Source organism: Ranitomeya variabilis, chromosome 3 (genome assembly GCF_051348905.1).
Source record: "Ranitomeya variabilis isolate aRanVar5 chromosome 3, aRanVar5.hap1, whole genome shotgun sequence".
NCBI classification, from domain to species: Eukaryota; Metazoa; Chordata; class Amphibia; order Anura; family Dendrobatidae; genus Ranitomeya; species Ranitomeya variabilis.
Window position 1 is genome coordinate 115,781,496 of NC_135234.1, and position 24,350 is coordinate 115,805,845.

Genomic DNA, 24,350 nt, shown 5'->3' on the forward strand with positions numbered 1-24,350 from the left:
GGGTGATCAATGAGTGGAACAGGCTGTCACGAGAGGTGGTGAGTTCCCCTTCAATGGAAGTCTTCATACAGAGGCTGGACAGACATCTGCCTGAGATGGTTAGTGAGTCCTGCATTGAGCTCTCCGGCAGGGCATGCAGACAAGGTCACCAGAATGTCCCCCACACCATTCACTCTTATGGCATCTTCTCTCAGCGCTGCCTTCATTAAGACGTGCCTACAAGACAGCGAATTGGGGCCGAAGTCTATGGATACAAGGAAATGGCAAATTTTCCAAAGTCCTAAGGTGTTTTATTCGCCAAGTTTAAGACAGTTCCCAGAAATTGCAGCTTTTGAAGGATTCAAGACAAATTCACTAAGAACAGGGACGTTTAGTGAAATATTGGTGTAAATTTCTCCTGCTACCAAGTGATTAGCAGACTGAGCAGCAGCAGCAGCAGCAGCAGCCATGTGTGACAGTCTGGCTCTGGGCACAGAGCAGAAATCCTCCTTATAGTCCATGAGCCGGGCCAGATATCGGTACCACCCGGAGTGACTAATTTTCTTTGGTATTTTTAGGTAGATGCATGTCTGTAGTTTATTTTTTGATATGATAGCCCTTACATATACGTAGCTTATTAACCCCTTCAGCCCTAGGCCTATTTGTACCCAAGTGCCTAAGCCAATCTGACCTGTGCCACTTCATGGGCTAATAACTTTGGAACGCTTTCACCTATCCAAGCCATTCTGAGATTGTTTTCTCGTGACATATTGTACTTCACGTCAGTGCTAAATGGGAGTCAATATATTTTACCTTTCTATATAAAAAAATGCTAAATATTCGGAAATTTTGGAAAAATCGGCAATTTTTTAACTTTGAAATTCTCTGCTTTTTACAAAAATACTGATACCCCCCATAATAGTTATTAATTTACACTCCCCACATGTTTACTTCATATTGGCATCATTTTGAAAATGAAACCTTATTGTTTTACGACGTAATAGGGCTTATAGTTTTATGCGCAATTTTTCACATTTACAGCAAAACCCACTTTTCAAAGGACCAAGTCACTTCTGAAGTCACTTTAAGGGGCTTACATAACAGAAACCACCCATAAATTACCCCATTTTGCAAACTACACCCCTCAAGCTGTTCAAAACTCATTTTTAAAAACTGTTAACCCTTTAGGTGTTCCACAGGAATTTTAGCAGAATGAAGGCGAAATTTCAAAATTTCATTTTTTTTCCAGATATTACATTGTAATCCAATTTTACCTGCAACCTAGCAAGGGTTAACGGCAAACCCAAACTTGGTTACCCTAATTCTGCAGTTTATAGAAACACCCCACATGTACTCGTAAACTAAAGTATGGGCACACAGCACAGCTCAACACGGAAGGAGCGCTATGTGGTTTTTGGGTGGCGGATTCACTGGAAGAAATCTAGGGGGCCATGTCACATTTGAAGGCTGCCTGAGGTACCCCCACAGTGGAAACACCAAAAAGTGACCCTATTTTGGAAACTACACCCCCAAGGAATCTTTTAGGGGGTATAGTGACCACTTTGACCCAACCAGTGTTTCACAGTAGTTGGAAACACTTGGTTGAGAAAATGGAAAAAGTGCATTTTTTACATGAAGGTGTCATTTTAGGCTCATTTTTTTATTTTTAAGAGGTGTACCAGCAAAAAATGCACCCCACTATTTGTTCACCAATCTCTCCCGAACACAACAACACCCGATATGTTGTCGTACACTGCAGTATTGGGGAACGGCAGGCCTCGGAAGGGAAGGAGCGCCAAATGACTTTTGGAGTGCAAATTTTACTGGAAGAAATCTAGGGGGCTATGTCACATTTGAAGACACCCTGAGGTGCCCCAACACACGCACACACACTGACACATACACGTACACACTGACACATACATGGTCGAGACCATGCTGGCCCTGGTTCGAGCTTCAAGAGAAGGCAACTGGATGCTTCACCTAGGAGCAATCCGACAGATGATACCATGGTGTTTTGCCTATGACAAGGTCAACTATGCCCGATACCTAACCTATTACTATGCCACAATGTCTCGGCTGCCCATAGAACACCCAGAGGTCCATGAATACTTCATGCAAGGTGGCTTTTCGGTCCAGATCGGTAGCAAGAATCCTTTTGGACGAATTCCTGTGGACCAGACCATTGAAGAGACAATCAACAAAGACACCCAGACACCAGGGGGCACAAAAGGCTTCAGCCTCAAAGTTGGAGCTGTTTCCAGGTTCTACCTGACATCAGAGTACCGCAGTATGTACTTGAGGCAGCTGAGGGCCCTGGTAGGCCAACAATATACTGACTTCAGCCATTCAGACCTACAGGTGTCTAGGATTAGAAGAGATGAAGCCGATGTCCAATCTTTCGTTCAACTGCTGGAGACAGGTTGGGTGAACCCCTTCAACAAAGAGCATAATGGTGAACTTATCAGTTTGTCAACAGCGACTGTAGCACCACCAGATGTAGCCAAAGACCTTCAAGGGGCATACAGTATAGGAGAGGATGCATATCAAACATTCAAGGATGAGCGTTTGGGTACCGATAAGCCAACTACATTGTTTCATGACAAGATGACGAAGAACAAACTTAAAACGTTCTCTAACATCCAAATGAAGACACGCAGACAAGGTCTTGGCAAGGAGGTAATTTTGAAGGCTGACAGAAACCTATTTGGCCAGATGATACTTGTAGCTGAGAACAGAAAGCTACAAATGAGTGATGTCTTGACTCATCCCCTGGGTCCATTGCCATGGGCACTTGCCAATGGTGATGGGTCTATCCGCAAGACCAACAAGGCTGCCCTCGCAAGGGAGTTGGAGAGGAATGCTCGTCCTGCAGAAGTGATCCCCGAGCCCTCTGCAACCATCATTGATGGGATGAGCCTGGTTCAGAAACTGAAGGGAAACAATGCAACATTTGGCCAGCTAGCAGGCACAGCAATGAGTCGCGCTATCCATGAGGGTGCTAAGAGCAAGCGCATTGATATTGTCTTTGACGTCTACAAGGAGACATCCATCAAAGATACAGAAAGAGTCAACAGATATGAAGGCACAGGGATCCATTTCAAGAACATTCAACATGGGCACAACATCCAGCAGTGGAAAAAGCTTCTAAGTAGTTCCTCCAACAAGGCAAGTCTCATAAAGTTTCTGGTAGAAGAATGGAAGGCGAAACACCACAGGGAGAAGCTTGAGGAGAAGGAGCTGTATGTCACATGTGAGCAGCTCTGCTTTAAGATCACCAAAGAACAGTGGGAAGAGGCTGCTGACCTTAAGTCAAATCAAGAAGAAGCAGACACACGCCTCCTTCTCCATGCTCTTCATGCAGCAGAATCTGGTTACAAGTCGGTCATCATCACTTCGGAGGATACTGATGTCATGGTCCTGTGTCTGGGCATGTGCCACAAAATCCCATCCCACCTGTTCCAGAAATGCGGTACACAGAACCGGACAAGATTCCTGGATATCACCACTCTGAGCCGAACATTGGGAGGCAGCGTATGTGATTCATTGATTGGTATGCATGCATTTACAGGCTGTGACACCGTCAGTGCATTCACTGGCCGTGGGAAGATGACGACACTCAAGCAGTTGAAGATGAACAAGACATACCAGGATGCCTTTCAGGAAGTTGGTCGTTCATGGGAAGTGTCTACCGAACTTTTTGAGAAGTTACAGGAAATCACCTGCCACATGTACCTGCCAACTACCCAAACAACTGAGGTAAACAGGCTCCGTTATCAGCTGTTCTGTGCCAGACGTGGAGTGGTAGAGTCAAGTCAACTCCCTCCTTGCCAGGACTGCCTTTTCATGCATGCACTGCGTGCAAACTACCAGGCTGCGATCTGGAGGAGAAGTCTGCAGAGCCAGCCATGGGTTGCAAACCCAACAGACTGCGGTTGGATGATAGATAACGACGGAAAGCTTGTTGTCAAGTGGATGCAAGGGGCACCAGCACCAGAAGCTATTATACAGCTACTGTCCTGCAAGTGTGTGCGGTCATGTGAACTTCCTCAGTGTACTTGCCTCAGCAATGGCCTGAAGTGCACAGACATGTGCAGATTACAGACATGCCAGAACAAGGGTACTGAAGACGAGCCAGTAGAACAACAGTCAGATTCAGAGTCCGATGTTGAAGATATTATGGAGTAACATATATATATATATATATATATATATATATATATATATATATATATATATATATATATGCACATGACATGTTCAGTGTGTATTTACATAACTTGGATTAAATTTTGTTACAAATACTACATCTAGTCACTCCGGGTGGTACCGATATCGTCATATTTGGTTCTTGGCTCATGCTAAAATTCCTGTGGAACACCTAAAGGGTTAACAGTTTTTAAAAATGAGTTTTGAACAGCTTGAGGGGTGTAGTTTGCAAAATGGGGTAATTTATGGGTGGTTTCTGTTATGTAAGCCCCTTAAAGTGACTTCAGAAGTGACTTGGTCCTTTGAAAAGTGGGTTTTGCTGTAAATGTGAAAAATTGCGCATAAAACTATAAGCCCTATTACGTCGTAAAACAATAAGGTTTCATTTTCAAAATGATGCCAATATGAAGTAAACATGTGGGGAGTGTAAATTAATAACTATTATGGGGGGTATCAGTATTTTTGTAAAAAGCAGAGAATTTCAAAGTTAAAAAATTGCCGATTTTTCCAAAATTTCCGAATATTTAGCATTTTTTTATATAGAAAGGTAAAATATATTGACTCCCATTTAGCACTGACGTGAAGTACAATATGTCACGAGAAAACAATCTCAGAATGGCTTGGATAGGTGAAAGCGTTCCAAAGTTATTAGCCCATGAAGTGGCACAGGTCAGATTGGCTTAGGCACTTGGGTACAAATAGGCCTAGGGCTGAAGGGGTTAATAAGCTACGTATATGTAAGGGCTATCATATCAAAAAATAAACTACAGACATGCATCTACCTAAAAATACCAAAGAGAATTAGTCACTCCGCTTGGTACCGATATCGTCAAATTTGGTTCTTGGCTCATGGACTATTATCAGCAGCTCTCTGCCTCCCTGGAGTCGCGCTTTTTTTCTATCGTACATTATTACAGCGGCCAGTGGACTACATATCCCACAATCCTTTTGCCTTGCAGCACGCCCAGTTCACACTGCGGGGGATTGTGGGGCTTGTAGTTTCCTGGTAGCGGATACAGAGCGCTCCGTATTTGGTGGTACATGAGGTACGTGCGGAGTGCCGCGGAGAGGTCAGGGGGCGGGGTCTAGAGTGGAAGGATTGCGTCATCGGAGGGCGACTCCATCAGGAAGTGATTAGTGAGAAGTATGCGGAGGAGCGGGCGGGTGGTCAGCGCCCCGAGACCCCGAGCTGAGCGGCCGCTGTAGGGCGAGTGCACGAGGTGAGCGGCGGGGTAGACTGCGGGCTGTGCTGGCCGCCATATTGCCCGGCACCGGTGGAATGCAATCCGCCTGTATTCTGTGTGTATAGCTGGACGGCCATGAAGGCACAGCGGAGCCCGGGGGGTGATGCAGGAGATGATGTTTCCCCATAATGTCTGGTCAGGGCTTGTTCACACTGTTGCAGCGTTTATTTCCATGTGCATTTTTCTTGTTCTCTAGTATTAGCACCATAACTATAATTCCCACAGTGTCAGCCGCTCGCTGCGTTTTATTCTCCCTGAAATCGTAAAGCATCAGTGCGTTTCTCAGATCTGCAGCATTCGTCGGTGTTTTTGCTGCTATTTTTACCCGATCAATTGAATTAATAAAAATCCGCCCATCGTGCACTCGGAATTCTTCCTGCCAACACCCCGCGTGGAAAACTAAGAAAACCCCCGAGTGTGCATGTACCCTGAGGCGATGTTCACACCCTGCGGTTTTGCAGCAGTTTTTTGCATGCGAATTTTCAGCTGCATTTCACAATGCCTGCAGAGTCTGAGATGTCCCGTGCACACAGCTTGGGTTTCTTTCCTGACAGTTTTGTCAAAGAGCTGAGTTTTTGCAAAATGCAGCATGTCACGTTTTGTCAGCATCTTTTTAACCCATTGAAGGCAGTAGATAGTGCAACAGCGTATGACGTTTTGCTGCTTTTTAGGTGTCAAAACCTGAAGAAGTTGAATCAGATTATTTTTTTAGGCACTAAACCGTTATCGGCGTGCACGAAACAAATATACACTGATAAAAACGCACCAAAAATTAAACAAAATCTACTTTTTTTTCTTTTAGTCCTGCTTAGAAATGTATCAATGAATTGACAACTGTTTGTTACCATTGTATTGTGAAAGATGTGTCCCTGCCCAGACAGATCTAGGTGGATGATGTCAGTTCACCGAAAACACATTGTGTCTTGGTAAATGCGGCTACTTTTTTTTTTTCTTGATTGGATAATGTTCCTTTCACACTCCATAACGTAAAACGCCTGGTTGTTAATTTAAGTGTAACATTTAAAAAAACAAAACAAAAACATGCATTTAAAAATGTAAAAAAAAGTTTTACTAATTAAATTTTTATCATCTACTATATATGAAAATAAATAAATCACACACCAGGAATGGCTCATTTGCACTGAGTGATTTCTGGCCAGTAAGGCTCCATTGCAGATTCTGCACCCATTAAATCTGTCACCAGGTTTGGCTAATATGAGCTATGGCCTCCACTTTTCGGGGCTGTTATACAGAATTCTATAATGCTGTATATCTGCCCCAACCCGACTGTAAGAGAAGAAAAATAACTTTTATTATACTCACCCGGGGGCGGTCTGGTCCGAGGGGTGTCATTGGTCTTCGTCAGGCGCCTTCCTTCTTCTTATGATCTCCGTCCTCCTTGGTTCGTGTGGATGACGCGTCCCTATGTCATCCACACAGGCTCCCTCGTATCACGCTCCTGCGCAGGCTACTTCTCTGTCCTATTGAGGGAAGAGTAAAGTACTGCAGTGTGCAGGCGTCGGAAAAGGTCAGAGAGGCCCAGCGCCTGCGCCACTGCAGGACTTTAGTGTGTCCTCAACAGGACAGAGAAGTGCTCCTGCGCAGGAGCGCGATACGGGGGAGCCTGTGTGCATATAGCTGGTACTGTAAAATACAACTGAAAATTTGCATAAGAAAAAATAATGCCTAGTGTGAACTTACCCTTGCTTAGCAAATTGACTTGTTCAATACTTATGTCACCCGCTGTATATTAGTATAGTAAGTCTATGAAAGTCATGTATGCAAAGACCTGGACCTTTCATCTGCAGCTCACACATTGCAGTGTCTGAACACTTTACATGCCTAGTCCTTCAAATGCCAAAGTAGAAATGTCAAAACTTGCTGCCATGATCAGAGTAGCATAACCGCCCCCCTCCCCCAAGATATTCGGAGCCGTTTTTGGTTTGGATTTTGGATGGGTTCAGACTGAAAAACTTTGTGTACTGACCCTAAGGCTATGGGCTGGAAAAGCACAAAATAAATGCAAAAACAATTGAATGTATTCACAGTAATGTTAAAACAACTTGCTGAATATGTGACAAGTCTTCTCAGCTTTTTTTTTTTTTACCACTTCAAGTTGTCAAAGATGTGAGTCTATTAAATGGAGTGACCGATTCTTTCTTCAGGTGGCTTTTACTTGAAAGTTTTTTATCAAGTTAGACATAGAAGTGGGGGAATACCGGAGGCAAAGTCACCACAAAAGAAAAGAAACGGATGCTAATAAAAATGCTTTGGGAAACATCACAGGCAGCGTCTTTCTGAAGTGTTCTCAGCCTGAAGAGCTTGAGTATATCGGCATCTAAAAGATAACATGAGCACATACCTTAAAAGTTCAACCAAATTGGATGTGATTTCAAGACAACTGTTGGCCATTGTGCATTTAGAGAGGAAAATCCACTAAGGCTATGCTCCCATGTTGCAGAATGTAAGCAGAATTTTCCTCATCAAAACCGGACTCCCTTGCCAGGAAATCCGCTCGTTTTTGTTTTTTTTTGCATATTTTTCGCTTTTTTTCTTGCGTTTTTCTTGCGTTTTCCATGCGTCCCAATATAATTATATAGCAGCAAAATCGCCGTGATTCTGCAAAATTAATGAACATGCTTAGTTTTTTCCGTGATGCGTTTGCGCTGCGGAATAAAACCCCAGCATGGGCACAACAATGCGGTATTCCATTAAAAATAATGTGATGCTTTTGTAAGCGTTTTTTTAGCGTTTCCGCAGCGGAAAAACGCAGAAAAAAAATGCTTTAAAAACGCAACGTGGGCACATAGCCTAATTCTGCTGTTCCTTTCCTTTTTTTTGCACTGCGTCGCTGCATTGCAGACATACACCACTCACAAAAAGTCAGAGATATTTAATTTTTAGATTAAATTTATGGTAAACTTAAAGTATTTTATCATGACAGTAGGGCATTTAAATAGAAGCATGCAATGGTGATTTCCTCATTCCAAACAATTTATTGAAACAAAAGCCAACAACAGTGGTGGAATTCTGCCATTAAGCTCCATGTAAGGGTAGGTGCACATGTTCAGTAATTGGCAGCGCTTTGGACACTGCTTCTAAAGCGCTGCGGGCTATTGAACGCAGGTGAATCTACTGTATGTCCGTCTCCGCGGGTGATCCGCATGCGTCTCTGGTCACTTAGTGGATGGCACTTCTTGAAGTCCTATCCACTTTGCTGTAACATCTGGATGATGCGAATTGGACGCTGCGCAAGTACACAGCATCCAACCCGCAACGTTTGCTGACCGTGTACACCTACCCTTAGAGAACAGCAGGTTGTGCAAAAAGTACTGAAACATTGAACAGTCGGACATGTGCTTTAAAAAGTTTGAGACGGTTACATTACATTTTAGGTTCACCTGAAAGCCAAATATTCCTAGCTTTTTGTGAGTAGTGTGTTTACATGTTGCTTTGTGAGCTTTGGTCCAATTGGACATTTCTTCACTCTTCCTGGAGGACGTGCAGTTTCACACTTCCCTCCCAGATGCTGCTAGTTGCAGCTCAGCATCAAATCTATCTGTCTTGACCAGGTCTGTGGAGTTTGTGTCCATTTTGGTGGAGTCGGTATATAATGAACCAACTCCTAAAATATATAATAAATTGGTTCAGTATTACAGTGCAGGATGTGCTGTAATGCTTTTCAAAAAAATTTGGGAAAGTTATAAAATGTCTGTTCTGTTCCTGATCTGAGGATCTCGGCTTTTACTTGAGATGATCTTCATATATAACCAACAAAATAAAGTAGCACTATAGCAGGCAAACATGAAATATATGAAATTTGAATTGCATTACTGCACTAGAACATGTTAAAAATTGAGATATTTAGTGCAGAAATTGGCCAGTTCATGTGTTCCTGGCAGCTGTGATAAGGCGATTTTCGTAGCTGGGACCTATCCTGTGGGGACTCTTCTCACGGGCTGATAGCCTACATTTACAAGTGCTTCTCACAAAATTAGAATATCATCAAAAAGTTAATTCAGTTCTTCAATACAAAAAAGTGAAACTCATATAGTGTCATTACAAACAGAGTGATCTATTTAAAGTGTTTATTTCTGTTAATGTTGATGATTATGGCTTACAGCCAATGAAAACCCCGAGAATAAACACTTGGAATAGATCATTCTGTAATGACTATTTAATATGCGTTTCACTTTTTGTATTGAACTGAAATAAATTAACTTTTTGATATTCTAATTTTGTGAGAAGCACCTGTATATGGGAAGGTAGGATTCTGCCGTAATCAAAACCGCCTGAGGCTGAGGGGTGGAGTGCTCAGAGAGCCTTTGTATACAAATATCAAACGACTGACCGTCACTTCAAAATAGAAATCTGATCTGTCCAGGTGCTTACTAAGAGTAGCCATCTCCATATATAACCAACAAATAAAGTAGCTGTCATGGGTTTGCTGCGACAGAGAGGAGCTGAAAGCCCGCAGCATCTTATTTCTCCTACTCCTAAACTGATTAGAAGCGCTGTACTTTAATATTAAACGGTGCAGTTTCTTTTAGCAGTGCAGGGGTTAAACTGCTCAGTTGAGAGCTCCTGGAAGATTTCCTGTGTAATAAGGCTCAGCTGTGCACTGTTCATTTTATTGATATACGGTAATTCAAAATGGCGCCAGTCGCATATATGTAGCAGCATAATTCGGAACGCGTTAGATGCTACTGTGCAGGCACCAGCACCATTTTGCTGAAGGGAAAAAAATTGTCTCCGCCAAGATGGCGGCACTTACGCAGTAGCATTTATCGGATCGCCAGTAGATGCTACTGTGCAGGTGCCTCTGGCGAAATCTTGGTAACAATTTTTTTTTTCCTATAGCAAAATGGCGGTGGCGTCTGCACAGTAGCATCTATCACATTCTGTATTATGCTATTGCGCACCCACAACTGGCACCATTTTGAGGAAGAATTCACCCCCCCCCACAGGAACATATCAGTAAATAAAATGAATATATTGTTAATATTATAGATCCGATCATGCTGCAACGCAGGCGTCTGCATGATGAATGTAATTTTATTTTTTTCCCCCCTAACAAGATATACAGTATGTAAAATAGAGGGCAGGTCAGTGAGGGATCAGTGACCTGTCATAAGCCATCAGTATGAATAGCTAATCGGAGCCCCCACAGGCCGCCCCGGAGCACAGACATATCATTAACTCAAAACTGAGGATTACAATTAACCACAAGACAGATTTCATCAACTCAGGCATCATTTTAATCAGTATAACGTCTCTGACCTGTCACTGTTACTGTGCACAATCCTGCTGACAGGTTCCCTTTAACCCCTTTCTGACCTCGGACGGGATAGTACGTCCGAGGTCAGAAGCCCCTCTTTGATGCGGGCTTCGGCGGTGAGCCCGCATCAAAGCCGGGACATGTCAGCTGTTTTGAACAGCTGACATGTGCCCGCAATAGGCGCGGGCAGAATTGCGATCTGCCCGCGCCTGTTAACTAGTTAAATGCCGCTGTCAAACGCAGACAGCGGCATTTAACTACCGCATCCGGCCGGGCGGCTGGAAATGACGGCATCGCCGACCCCCATCACATGATCGGAGGTCGGCGATGCTTCTCCATTGTAACCATAGAGGTCCTTGAGACCTCTATGGTTACACATCCCCGGCAGCTGTGAGCGCCACCCTGTGGTCGGCGCTCACGGCACACCTGATTTTCTGCTACATAGCAGCGAACAGCAGATCGCTGCTATGTAGCAGAGCCGATCATGCTGTGCCTGCTTCTAGCCTCCCATGGAGGCTATTGAAGCATGGCAAAAGTAAAAAAAAAAAAAAAAAAGTGAAAAAAATAAAAAAAATATAAAAGTTTAAATCGCCCCCCTTTCGCCCCAATCAAAATAAATCAATTAAAAAAAAAAATCAAACCTACACATATTTGGTATCGCCGCGTTCAGAATCGCCCGATCTGTCAATTAAAAAAAGCATTAACCTGATCGCTAAACAGCGTAGGGAGAAAATCTGCACCGAAATGGTATCATTAAAAACGCCAGCTAGGCACGCAAAAAATAAGCCCTCAACCGACCCCAGATCATGAAAAATGGAAACGCTACGGATATCGGAAAATGGCACCTTTTTTTTTTTTTTTTTTTTTTTTTTTTTTTTTTAGCAAAGTTTGGAATTTTTTTTCACCACTTAGGTAAAAAAGAACCTAGTCATGTTAGGTGTCTATGAACTCGTAGTGACCTGGAGAATCATAATGGCAGGTCAGTTTTAGCATTTAGTGAACCTAGCAAAAAAGCCAAATAAAAAACAAGTGTGGGACTGCACTTTTTTTCCAATTTCACTGCACTTGGAATTTTTTTTCCCGTTTTCTAGTATACATCATGCTAAAACCAATTATGTCGTTCAAAAGTACAACTCGTCCCGCAAAAAATTAGTCATCACATAGCCAAATTGACGGAAAAATAAAAAAGTTATGGCTCTGGGAAGGAGGAGAGTGAAAAATTAACACGGAAAAACGAAAAAATCCCAAGGTCATGAGGGGGTTAGAGGGAACCTGTCACCCCCAAAATCGAAGGTGAGCTAAGCCCACCGGCATCAGGGGCTTATCTACAGCATTCTGTAATGCTGTAGATAAGCCCCCTATGTATCCTGAAAGATGAGAAAAAGAGATAAGCCCCTGATGCCGGTGGGCTTAGCTCACCTTCGATTTTGGGGGTGACAAGTTCCCTTTAAATTAAGTCCTAGTGTCAAAGAATTGAAGATACTTATCAGTTTGTATTTCAAAATTCTTCTGTTGTACTTAAAATTACCTTTTAGTATTAAAGCGAACCTGTCAGCAGATTTTGCCGCTATAAGATACGGCCACCACCTTTCAGGGCTGATATACACCATTCTATAATGCCGTAGATAAGCCCCCGATCCGACCTGCAAGAGAAGAAGAATAAGTTATATTATACTCACCCAGGGTGCGGTCCGGTCCGATGGGCGTCGCAGGTCCGGGGCCTCCCATCTTCATACGATGATGTCCTCTTCCTTGATTCCTGTCGCGCTCCTGCGCAGGCGTACTTATCTACCCTGTTGAGGGCAGAGCAAAGTACTGCAGTGCGCAGGCGCTGAGCCTCTCGGACCTTTCCCGATGCCTGCGCACTGCAGTACTTTGCTATGCACTCAACAGGGCAGATAAGTACGCCTGCGCCGGAGCACAATGCCGGGCAGTCATGAAGCAAGCAAGAGGGCGGCGTTACAAGAAGATGGGAGGCCCCGGACCTGTGACAAAACTTATTTTTCTTATCTTTCAGGTCGGATCGGAGGCTTATCGGCAGCATTATAGAATGCTGTAGATAAGCCCTGAAAAGGCAGTAGCCGTATCTTATATCAGCCAAGCCTGCTGACTGGTTCCATTTAAGACTTTTAAATCAGTCCTAGTGTCCAGGTCCAGAGAAATGTTTTCTCACAGCCGTGTCCAGCTCGATCTTGTGTGCCTGTGTAGATTCATTCTTGTTTGTAGCTTTTGCATGGTTTCCCCAATATAGGAACCTCCAGGGCACCTTGTGCATGAAAATAAAACCATGATCTAAGGCTATGTGCACACGTTTGGAGGGTCCTCTGCGGGTTCTCGCGCAGCGGATTTCATAAATCTGCAGGGCAAAACCGCTGCGGTTATACCTGCAGATTTATCGCGGTTTGTCTTGCGGTTTCCGCTGTGGGTTTTATTGATGCTGCATATGCAGCAATATGCAGCATGAATAGTAATGTTAAAAATAATTAAAAAATGGTTATACTCACCCTCTGACATCCCGATCTCCTCGGCGCTGCACGCGACGGTCCGATTCCAAAGATGCTGTGCAAGAAGGACCTTCGTGACGTCACGGTCATGTGACCGCGACGTCATCGCAGGCCCTGCTCGCATAGCAACCCTGCGACCGGACGGCCGTGTGCAGCGCTGAGAGGTGAGTATATCATTATTTTTTATTTTTCTTTTTAAAAAAAAACAAATATGGTTCCCAGGGCCTGGAGGAGAGTCTCCTCTCCTCCACCCCGGGTAGCATCCACACATGATCCGCTTACTTCCCGCATCGTGGGCACAGCCCCATGCGGGAAGTAAGCGGATCAATGCATTCCTATGTGTGCAGAATCGCAGCGATTCTGCACAAAGAAGTGACATGCTGCAGAATGTAAACCGCTGCGTTTCTGCGCGGTTTTTCCCGCAGCATGTGCACAGCGGATTGCGGTTTCCATAGGTTTACATGTAACTGTAAAGTAAACGCAATGGAAACTGCTGCGGACCCGCAGTGTCAAAATCGCTGTGGTTCCGCGGTAAAAACCGCAACGTGTGCACATAGCCTTATACTCTTGATTTGTTTGGTATGCGTTAAGCTACGTTCACATTTGCGTTGTGCGCCGCAGCGTCGGCGCCGCAACGCACAACGCAAATAAAAACGCAGCAAAACGCATGCACAACGCTGCGTTTTGCGCCGCATGCGTCGTTTTTTTCATTGAATTTGGACGCAGCAAAAATGCAACTTGCTGCGTCCTCTGCGCCCGGACGCGGGCGCCGCAGCGATGCATGCGGCGCAAAACGCAAGTGCGCCGCATGTCCATGCGCCCCCATGTTAAATATAGGGGCGCATGACGCATGCGGCGCCGCTGCGGCGCCCGACGCTGCGGCGAGGACCGCAAATGTGAACGTAGCCTTACTGTATTTCTTGATACTATGTGGGTACAAGTTCTGCGTTTTGTATTGTTAGAAGGGAATGTGCCGTCACTGTTGGTGATGAAGACACTTCTGACAAGGAGACTTAAGTTAGGGGGCTGTTTGGAGGAGAGAAATGGTAGTTATGGGAATATGTCTTTCAATTTGTGGTCTCTGTGGAATATGGGTTGGAGATCAGCACCGCTTTTCCTTGGGATGCTCACGTGGGTGTTGTATTTGACCACAATATGCACCCTGTTGTCATTCTCCACCCGGTCATCCAGGAGGCCGCTTCTTGGGATCCTTGTAGCCCTGTGGATCTGTTCATCTATTACCAGTGGATGGTATCCTTGTTGTAGGAATGTATTCCTCAGTGATGGGAGCTGTAGTTTTCTGTCTTTACTGTCTGAACAGATTGGAATGTCCCTCAGAGCTTGACTATAGATGGTGGATTTTTTTGTCTTGGATGAAAGCTGTTCCATCTAAGATACGCCTGTGGGCTCAAGGTAAATTGACGTTTGTATGGAGTTGACCTTTATGTATATGGACATGTCCATAAAATGTATTTGGGATTTTGAGAAGCTGAGGAGGAGCCTGATGGTTGGGTGGGATTTGTTGAAGTTATTGTGGAAAGTCAGCAGATCATCTACTGAGCGTGTCCAGATTATCAGCAGATCATCAATGTAGCGGGAGTATGTGAGAGGCTTAAAAGAGCAAGATGACAAACACTCCTCATCTAGTTTCGCCATAAATAGGTAAGCGTGTTGTGAGGACATTTGCTTCTCATGGCGCTGCCCATACACTGTGGAAATGACTTGTTCCCAAAGGAGAAACAGTTGTGATGGAGCACAAACCTGATAAACTGCGCAGTTGGTTCTGTGGCCAGATTGTTTTCTTGAAGGAAATATTTTCATGCCGCAATCCCATCCTCATGAGGAATGTTGGAGTGTAGATCCATGGTGGCAAGTCTGTAGACTGTAAGCCCTCGCGGGCAGGGTCCTCTCTCCTCCTGTACTTGTGTGTGCCTTGTTTTACTCATGTTTATTGTACTTGTCTATATTTGCCCCGTTCACATGTAAAGCGCCATGGAATAAATGGCCCTATAAAAATAATAATTTAATAATAATAATTGTGTGTCCCTAATGTCCCCCAATAAAGTCCAACTTTTTTGCAAAGTTGGGCCTGAACTTCTGAGTTGTGTGATCCCATCATTCAGATATGGATCCTGCAGTGAGAGCGAGATTTCGTTCTTTCCGATGAATGAACGCTGCCACATACTTTAAGCTGTTACCGAATTGTAACCGCTGTAATAATATTACCGTTCTGATACAGCTCTGTATATGACCGCTCGGTCATTGTAAAGCAAGCGAGATCTAGCTCACTGCGAGAGCGGAGGTGGAGAGTTGTGGGATCCAACAACTCGGGCGTTCGGGCCTAACGTTGCAAGAAAGTCTGGCTCTTTCGGGGAGCATTATGGACATTTCTGCAAGTTTTATTTACTAGAATATATTTAAACAGCACAGAATAGGGGCTAACCACTGTTTTTGGTAGATGAAAAGAGCAGCCCGAGATTGGTGGTAGATGCTTTTCAAATCTGCTGTGAAACTGAAGACTTCTTTGGGAGATCCTGAAAAAAAAAAAAGTAAATACAAAACCACTCCAATCTCTGATCGGCTGCAGTGGTGATGTCATCTGCATGTAATGTCAATAGCTCAGCGATTGGCTGCCGCCGACAAACCTGGAGCTGCAGTTTTAGGCAGTAGTGGGAGGGTGATTAAAAGCTGCATAACGTTTTATTTTTATTTTTTTATTTTTTTGCATCCTTGCTGTGTCTGCATCACAAACAAGGGGAAAGACAGGATAAAGCCGTAAACACAGCAGATTGCCCCTGCGTATTTTGCTATGGCCTCCTGCAGAAAAACTCACTGGGTGCACGTGTCAGCATGGCCTAACTATTTAGACATGTAGCGCACAGTTTTATGGGTTCATCTAAATAATCCAAATAAAAGGATCCTGATGATGCAGCACTGCCCCTCAGCGGTGCTTCCTGTCTTTGTTGACTTGCAGTGGGCATGTGACCTCTGCAGCAATAATGTGCCACACTGGTGGCATCGTGGCTCCCATCACTGAGTGGTGATGCTAATAGTGCAGCACGTGAGACAATTAGCCACTAATTGTCACGGTTCAGCTGCATGTAAGCAAAGCCTGGGAGAATCACTGCGTTATGAGAGCAAAGCACAGGCAAGTACTGTCTTTTAGGGGGCTTTATCTTTTTAATTTATCATTATCCACAGATTGTAATGTTTATATGTTGGACAATCCCCTTAAAGGGAATCTGTTAGCTGGTTTGTGCTATTTAATCTGAGAGCAGCATAATATAGACAGGGAGCCTTATTCCAGGCACATATTAGGCTGTGTGCTGTAGTTACTTTCAATATACAATCGGTGTCTTATTAGCAGGAGATTACCAATGCTGGACTAGTTGTCACATGTAGTACAGTCCTGCTAATCTGGGTAACTCCACCCCCACCACTGATTGGTTGTTTGATGCAGCGTTCTCAGGGTGTGGGTGGGGTTATCCACCGCTCAGAATTCATAGCACTGCTACGTCTACAGCAAACAGGGATACTATCCAAACTACACCAAGCAGCCCAGTAAGTGACACATTGCTTGAATCAGGGACTCTGCCCCTACATCAGATGACCTAGCAAAAACTGCTGACCGATTTTTCCTTTAACAAAATTTTTTCACAGGTATAGAATGAGATGACGCTGACATGTGAAATCCCCTTTAGTAAAAACTCCCTGGCATTAATACTCTAAATAATAATCGCTTCTTGTTCCTCTTACCTTAGTCATGCCACTGGTTCCTTATAAATAGGCTGGCATATCACTGCAACACGCAGACGCTCGGGTGCAGTACTATACTATATATGAGGCATTCAGGTGAGGAAATTGCAAATTAAGACCTTGTACACACAGGGGAAATGCACTGTGGCCCCAATGCGTCATTGTTGCTGCTCCAGTTTCCTTTTTAGTGTGCCGCCCTTCGTTATGGTTGTGTCATATTTTTTTTAAGTTGTCAGCTTTCTTATTTGTCTTCGACAACTTTGCTTATCCAGCCGTTTTCGAAAGATTCACAAAATGTAACTTGTACAAAATGTCACTTTTTTTCTTAGCGCACCTGTTGAATCCTCTTAAACACATTTTTTTTCCTATGTATATTCCTCACTTTGTGCATTTTCAGCGCTTGGCTTAGTAATGTCAATCTCTTATATGGTGCCATTGCCTTGTACCTGTGTTTTCAGTGTATAGTTAAGAGTCTTTTTCATTTTATATATTTTTTTTTTTCTTTACTTTTGTAGTTTTGTGTCTGACTGAATAAGACCGACCACAAGACCACATTATGGTGAGTAAGCCTTTCTCACATTTTGCTTTCCCACATTTAAAGGGGTTATCTGAGCTGAGACTTTGGTTATTTTTCTTTGGGGGCTGAGAACTTTCTGGCAGGTAGTTAACGACCTGCCTGTTCTTCCTGCAACGATCTCTGCCTGCTCAGGCAGCGATTCTCCTGCTTTCTTTAACAACACGTCAGCAGAGCAGCTCCTTCTCTTCCACTCTGCTCTGTTGACGGGGCGTCACTGCTGACATCATGCTGATTAACAGCTGTCTCCCAGCAGTTAGGCAGTGCGGAGCCGGCTGTCAATCAGCATGATGTCAGCAGTGACGCCCTGTTGACAGAGCAGAAATGAATTGGCTGCTCTGTCGATTTGATGTTCACAGGAAGCAGGGAAATTGCCAGTAGGAGAGAGCGGTCTGTGACTGCTCTGAGCTGGAAAAGGTTGTTGCAGGGCAGAACAGGCAGGTAGTTAGCAATTACTTGGTGGCAAGTTCTTAGCCCCTACAAAAAAAAAGCAAAGTCCCAGATAACACCCTTTAATTGATATGTATTTATCCTATTAATGGGAGATTCCTCTTCATGATCACCATGCTATTAGAGTGGAGAGCAGCATACAGTACATTTATGGCTAGTTCACTCAATGGAAACCATACATTGCTAGATTTCACGTTGCACTGATCGCAAAAGTTATTTCTTATTAAACATAATATATATATATATATATATATATATATATATATATATATATATATATATATATATATATATATATATATATATATATATATTTTATATGCTGTAATTATAATTTATAGGATTGTCACAGTATGGGGGAAAAAAGCATCTTCTTGTCCACATTAACCTTCTTGCATTGCCAAAATGCAGTAATTGAATCCTTGGCAAATAAAACCCCTGGTATTTCCCCAGTATTTGTGCCCGGCCTGGGGTTTCTGAGCACTGTTTATGGGAGATGGAGTGAGACTCTTTATATTACAGAAGAAAATCACCTCTGGACCGTGTGGAAAGGGTGAGGGAGCGTAAAAAAAATATGCAAGACGGCTAAAGGAAACCTGTCACTGATTCATGCTGCCCAAACCTCAGGCATCATGAATCAGAGCCTGGTTGCACGTTTGCGGACATGTATGCTTTTGTCTGAATCGCTCCAGTGTTTCAGAGGAAATTTTTGTTGAAGGTCTGGCCATCTTCTCCCTGCCTTGCTCCAGGTCTCTTCCTTCGTACACACATGGGGTAGACCTTGCAATCACCTGTAACGCTGGAGAAGCCGACCGGGGACAACGCCGGACTCGTCTCTCCCTATAGTCCTTGACCAGATCCTTAAACTTGATTTTTCTGAAACACCGGAGCATTTCAGAGAGAAACATGCCTGGCTGCACGACTGATACATGCTGCCCAACCACAAGCAGCATTAATCAGCTGACAGGTTTTTCAAAGAGATTTTCCTAGCAGGGACGCTTTCCTTTCCACAGAACAGGTAGTATCTGACTACTGAGGCGCCCATGTTTGAATCTCCACCAAGATCTGGTGTGCCACATTTCGTGCACGATGCTTGGCCGCATTGAAAAGGAGTTTGATGGAAGTTACTCTTAGGCTACTTTCACACTAGCGTTTTTTGGCCTCCGTCGCAATGCGTCGTTTTGGAGAAAAAATGCATCCTGCAAAAGTGCTTGCAGGATGCGTTTTTCCTCCATTGACTTGCATTAGCGACGCATTGCGACGGATGCGTCGTGTTGTGGCGGACCGTCGGCACAAAAAAACGCTGCATGTAACGTTTTTTTGTGCGACGTGTCTGCCATTTCCGACCGCACATGCCCAGCCAGAACTCCGCCCCCCTTCTCCCCGCACCTCACAATGGGGCAGCGGATGCGTTGTAAAACTGCATCCGCTGCCCCTGTTGTGCGGCGCTTTCAACGCTAGCGTCATTGCGACGTGCAGTGCACGACGCTAGTGTGAAAGTAGCCTTAGACGTGCCATAGTTTTCGGACTATGATACTCACCTTACCATAAGGTGCACCCTAGGACAGCAGAAAATAGGAAAAAAAGTTTCCTATTACGGTAATTAAATCTTCCCTGGTGATGTAAAGTGGAGGGGTCATTATTGCTAATTTTAATGTACGAGGGTAGAATAGGGAGGGAATAAATCTATTGTTAGTGTTTCGTCACAGTGTGTATCCAGGAAATCACATTGTATGACTTTTACATAATTAATTTGCATTTTATTGCATGAAATAAGTATTTGATAAAATATAAAAGCAGAACTTAATATTTGGTACAGAAACCTTTTGTTTGCAATTACAGAGGTCAGACGGTTCTTGACCAAGTTTGCTCACGCTGCAGCAGGGATTTTGGCCCACTTCTCCATACAGATCTTCTCCAGATCTTTCAGATTTCGGGGCTGTCACTGGACAGCATTGAGTTTCAGCTCCCTCCCAAAGATTTTCTATTGGGTTGAGGTCTGGAGACTAGTTAGGCCACTCCAGGACTTTGAAATGCTTCCTACAGAGCCACTCTTTAGTTGCCCTGGCTGATGAACTACAAACAGTCCCGGACATATGCTTGTGTGAGGGGGAACTTGCATGACCTGCAGGATTTTAATCCATGACTGCGTAGTTTGTTACTAAAGGTAATGTTTGAGACTGGTCCCAGCTGTCTTCAGGCCATTGACCAGGTTCTCCCGTGGACAACCCCTGGCAAAAATTATCGAATTACCGGCCTTGGAGGATGTTCATTCAGTTGTTTAATTTTGTAGAAAAAAAGCAGATCACAGACATGGCACAAAACTACAGTCATTTCAAATGGCAACTTTCTGGCTTTAAGAAACACTAAAAGAAATCAAGAACAAAAAATGGGCAGTCAGTAATGGTTACTTTTTTAACCAAGCATAAGGAAAATATTATGGAATCACTCAATTCTGAGGAACAAAATGATGGAATCACCCTGTAAATTTTCATACCCAAAAATAACACCTGCATCAAATTAGATTTGATCTTTAGTCTGCATCTAAGGCCGGGGTCACACTAGACCGTAATACGGACGAGTGCTATGCGATAAAAAATCGCATAGCACTCGGCCCAATGTTAATCTATGGTTCAGCTCCCATCATCCGATATTTTCTCCACCGTATTTCGGATCCGAGGGAACTCACAGCAGGCTGCGATTGTCAGCGTATCTCGGCCGAGACTCGCCAATGCAAGTCTATGGGTGCGAGAAAAAATCGGATTACACACGGACCATGCGTGTGCATTGCGAGAAATACGCAGCGGTGTTCTATAGAAAAGCCGGTAATTCAATTGCCAGCTTTGCATTTCTCCTTCACAAACCCGACAGGATATGAGACATGGTTTACATACAGTAAACCATCTCATATCCCCCTTTTTTTTGCATATTCCACACTACTAATGTTAGTAGTGTGTATGTGCATACATTTCCTTAACCCTTCATTACCCCATATCCCACCGCTACAGGGAGTGGGAAGAGAGTGGCCAAGTGCCAGAATAGGCGCATCTTCCAGATGTGCCTTTTCTGGGGTGGCTGGGGGCAGATGTTTGTAGCCAGGGGGGGCCAATAACCATGGACCCTCTCCTGGCTATTAATATCTGCCCTCAGTCACTGGCTTTACCATTCTGGCGGAGAAAATTGCGCGCGAGCCCACGCCAATTTTTTCCGCCATTTAACCCTTTATTTTAGCAGCTACAGCGGCCAAATTTTGCACATACACACTACTAACAATAGTAGTGTGGAATATGCAAAAAAAAGGGGGATATGAGATGGTTTACTGTATGTAAACCATGTCTCATATCCTGTCGGGTTTGGGAAGGAGAAATGCAAAGCCGGCAATTGAATTACCGACTTTTCACAGATATCGCGCTGAATGAAATATAAATACAGAATATATATATGTGTGTCTCAATGATATATATATATATATATATATATATATATATATATATATATATATATATACATACATACATACATACATACATACATACATACATACATACATACATACATACATACATACACTCACCGGCCACTTTATTAGGTACACCTGTCCAACTTCTTGTTAACACTTAATTTCTTAATTTCTAATCAGCCAATCACATGGCGGCAACTCAGTGCATTTAGGCATGTAGACATGGTCAAGACATTCTCCTGCAGTTCAAACCGAGCATCAGTATGGGGAAGAAAGGTCATTTGAGCGCCTTTGAACGTGGCATGGTTGTTGGTGCCAGAAGGGCTGGTCTGAGTATTTCAGAAACTGCTGATCTACTGGGATTTTCACGCACAACCATCTCTAGGGTTTACAGAGAATGGTCCGAAAAAGAAAAAAAATCCAGTGAGCGGCAGTTCTGTGGGCGGAAATGCCTTGTTGATGCCAGAGGTCAGAGGAGAATGGGCAGACTGGTTCGAGCTGATAGAAAGCCAACAGTGACTCAAATCGCCACCCGTTACAACCAAGGTAGGCCTAAGAGCATCTCTGAACGCACAGTGCGTCGAACTTTGAGGCAGATGGGCTACAGCAGCAGAAGACCACACCGGGTACCACTCCTTTCAGCTAAGAACAGGAAACTGAGGCTACAATTTGTACAAGCTCATCGAAATTGGACAGTAGAAGATTGGAAAAACGTTGCTTGGTCTGATGAGTCTCGATTTCTGCTGCGACATTTGGATGGTAGGGTCAGAATTTGGCGTAAACAACATGAAAGCATGGATCCATCCTGCCTTGTATGAAGCATCTTTGGGATGTGCAGCCGACAAATCTGTGGCAACTGTGTGATGCCATCATGTCAATATGGACCAAAATCTCTGAGGAATGCTTCCAGCACCTTGTTGAATCTATGCCACGAAGAATTGAGGCAGTTCTGAAGGCAAAAGGGGGTCCAACTCGTTACTAGCATGGTGTACCTAATAAAGTGGCCGGTGAGTGTATACTGTATATATGTTTTCCCGAACATTTGAGCACATAAATCCATTAGATGTCGGTTTTGCAAGCTTGCGAGAAAATCTCGGCATACGGATGACACACGGATGTCACACGGATCATTTGATGCGAGGAAATCGCATCCTCGCACTGCACACGGATCACTGTATTTGAAACATTTGTGCGATTCTCGGCCGTGAAAAACGGACCGTTTTTTTATACGTTAAGTGTGTCCCCGGCCTAAAAAGGAGTGATCACACCTTGGAGAGCTGTTGCACCAAGTGGACTGACATCTCTTGTGTTGGAGCCACGATTCATGTCAATTGAAACAAAGGAGAGGCTTATCAAACTCTTAGGGTATGTTTCCACGGTCAGGAAACGCTGCTTGTTTGACGCTGCGCAGAGCTGCAGCGTCAAACAAGCAGCGTCCAGATGTTCCAGCATAGTGGATGGGATTTTATGAAATCCCGTCTCCACTATGCGTGGAAACCCGCACGCGGCGGCCCTGCGACTACGGACATGCTGCGCGTCTTTTCAGATCGCAGCATGTCCGTACACCTTGCGGGGACACAGCGTCCCCGCAAGGCATATCACAGGGCGCTATGGGAGAGAGCGATCATCCCGGATGTGAAGAGTTAACACATCCGGCATGATCGCGTCCCAGAAAGGGGGCGGGGCTTAGCGCCGAGCGGCGATACCGCCGGCCATCCTGACAGTGGAAACATACCCTTAAGAGGGTAAATCATCACGCAATGTTGCAAAAGATGTTGGTTGTTCAGTCATCTGTGTCTAAAATCTGGACCAAATACAAACAATATGGGAAGGTTGTTAAAGCGTCAAGACCAGAAACTTAAAGCAATATGTCTCTAAAACAGAAAATGTACAACAAAACAAATGAGGAACTAATGGAAGGAAACTGGAGTCAACGTCTGTGACCGAACTGTAAGAAACCGCCTAATGGAAATGGGATTTACATACAGAAAAGCTAAACGAAAGCCATCATTAACACCTAAACAGAAAAAAACAAGGTTACAATGGGCTAAGGAAAAGCAATCGTGGACTGTGGATGACTGGATGAAAGTCATATTGAGTGATGAATTGCGAATCTGCATTGGACAAGGTGATAATGCTGGAACTTTTGTTTGGTGCTGTTCCAATGAGATTTATAAAGATGACTGCCTGAAGAGAACATGCAAATTTCCACAGTCATTGATGATATGGGGCTGCATGTCAGGTAAAGGCACTGGGGAGATGGCTGTCATTACATCTTCAATAAATGCACAAGTTTATGTTGATATTTTGGACACTTTCTTATCCCATCAATTGAAAGGATGTTTGGGGATGATGAAATCATTTTTCAAGATGATAATGCATCCTGCCATAGAGCAAAAACTGTGAAAACATTCCTTGAAAAAAGACACATAAGGTCAATATCATAGCTTGCAAATAGTCCGGATCTCAATCCAATTGAAAAGGCTCCAACCTGCAAAGCTGATCTGGCAACAGCAATCAGAGAAAGTTGGAGCCAGATTGATGGAGTACTGTTTGACACTCATTAAGTCCATGCCTCAGAGACTGCAAGCTGTTATAAAACCCAGAGGTGGTGCAACAAAATACTAGTGATGTGTTGGAGTGTTTTTTTTTGTTTATTTTTCATGATTCCATATTTTTTTTCCTCAGAATTGAGTGATTCCATAATTTTTCGCCTGTACTTGGTTACAAAAAGTAACCATTACTGACTACCACATTTTTTGTTCTTGATTTTTTTTTTTTTTTTTTAGTGTTTCCTAAAGCCAGAAAGTTGCCATTTGCAATGACTTTAGTTTTGTGCCATGTCTGTTATCTGCTTTTTTTTCTACAAAATTAAACAACTGAATTTATTTATTTT

General features: G+C 43.8%; 1 protein-coding gene across 1 annotated transcript in view; it reads left to right on the forward strand.

The window, feature by feature from the left end:
- Nucleotides 1-5,258: 5,258 nt before the first annotated feature.
- Nucleotides 5,259-24,350, forward strand: part of MTMR4 (myotubularin related protein 4) — an 80,144-nt gene continuing 61,052 nt past the window's right edge. Inside the window, exons 1-2 of the mRNA XM_077294566.1 lie at nucleotides 5,259-5,408; nucleotides 17,486-17,529. Coding sequence (XP_077150681.1) covers nucleotides 17,527-17,529 — 3 coding nt within the window. The 5' untranslated portion in view covers nucleotides 5,259-5,408; nucleotides 17,486-17,526. The remainder of the gene's footprint in view (nucleotides 5,409-17,485; nucleotides 17,530-24,350) is intronic.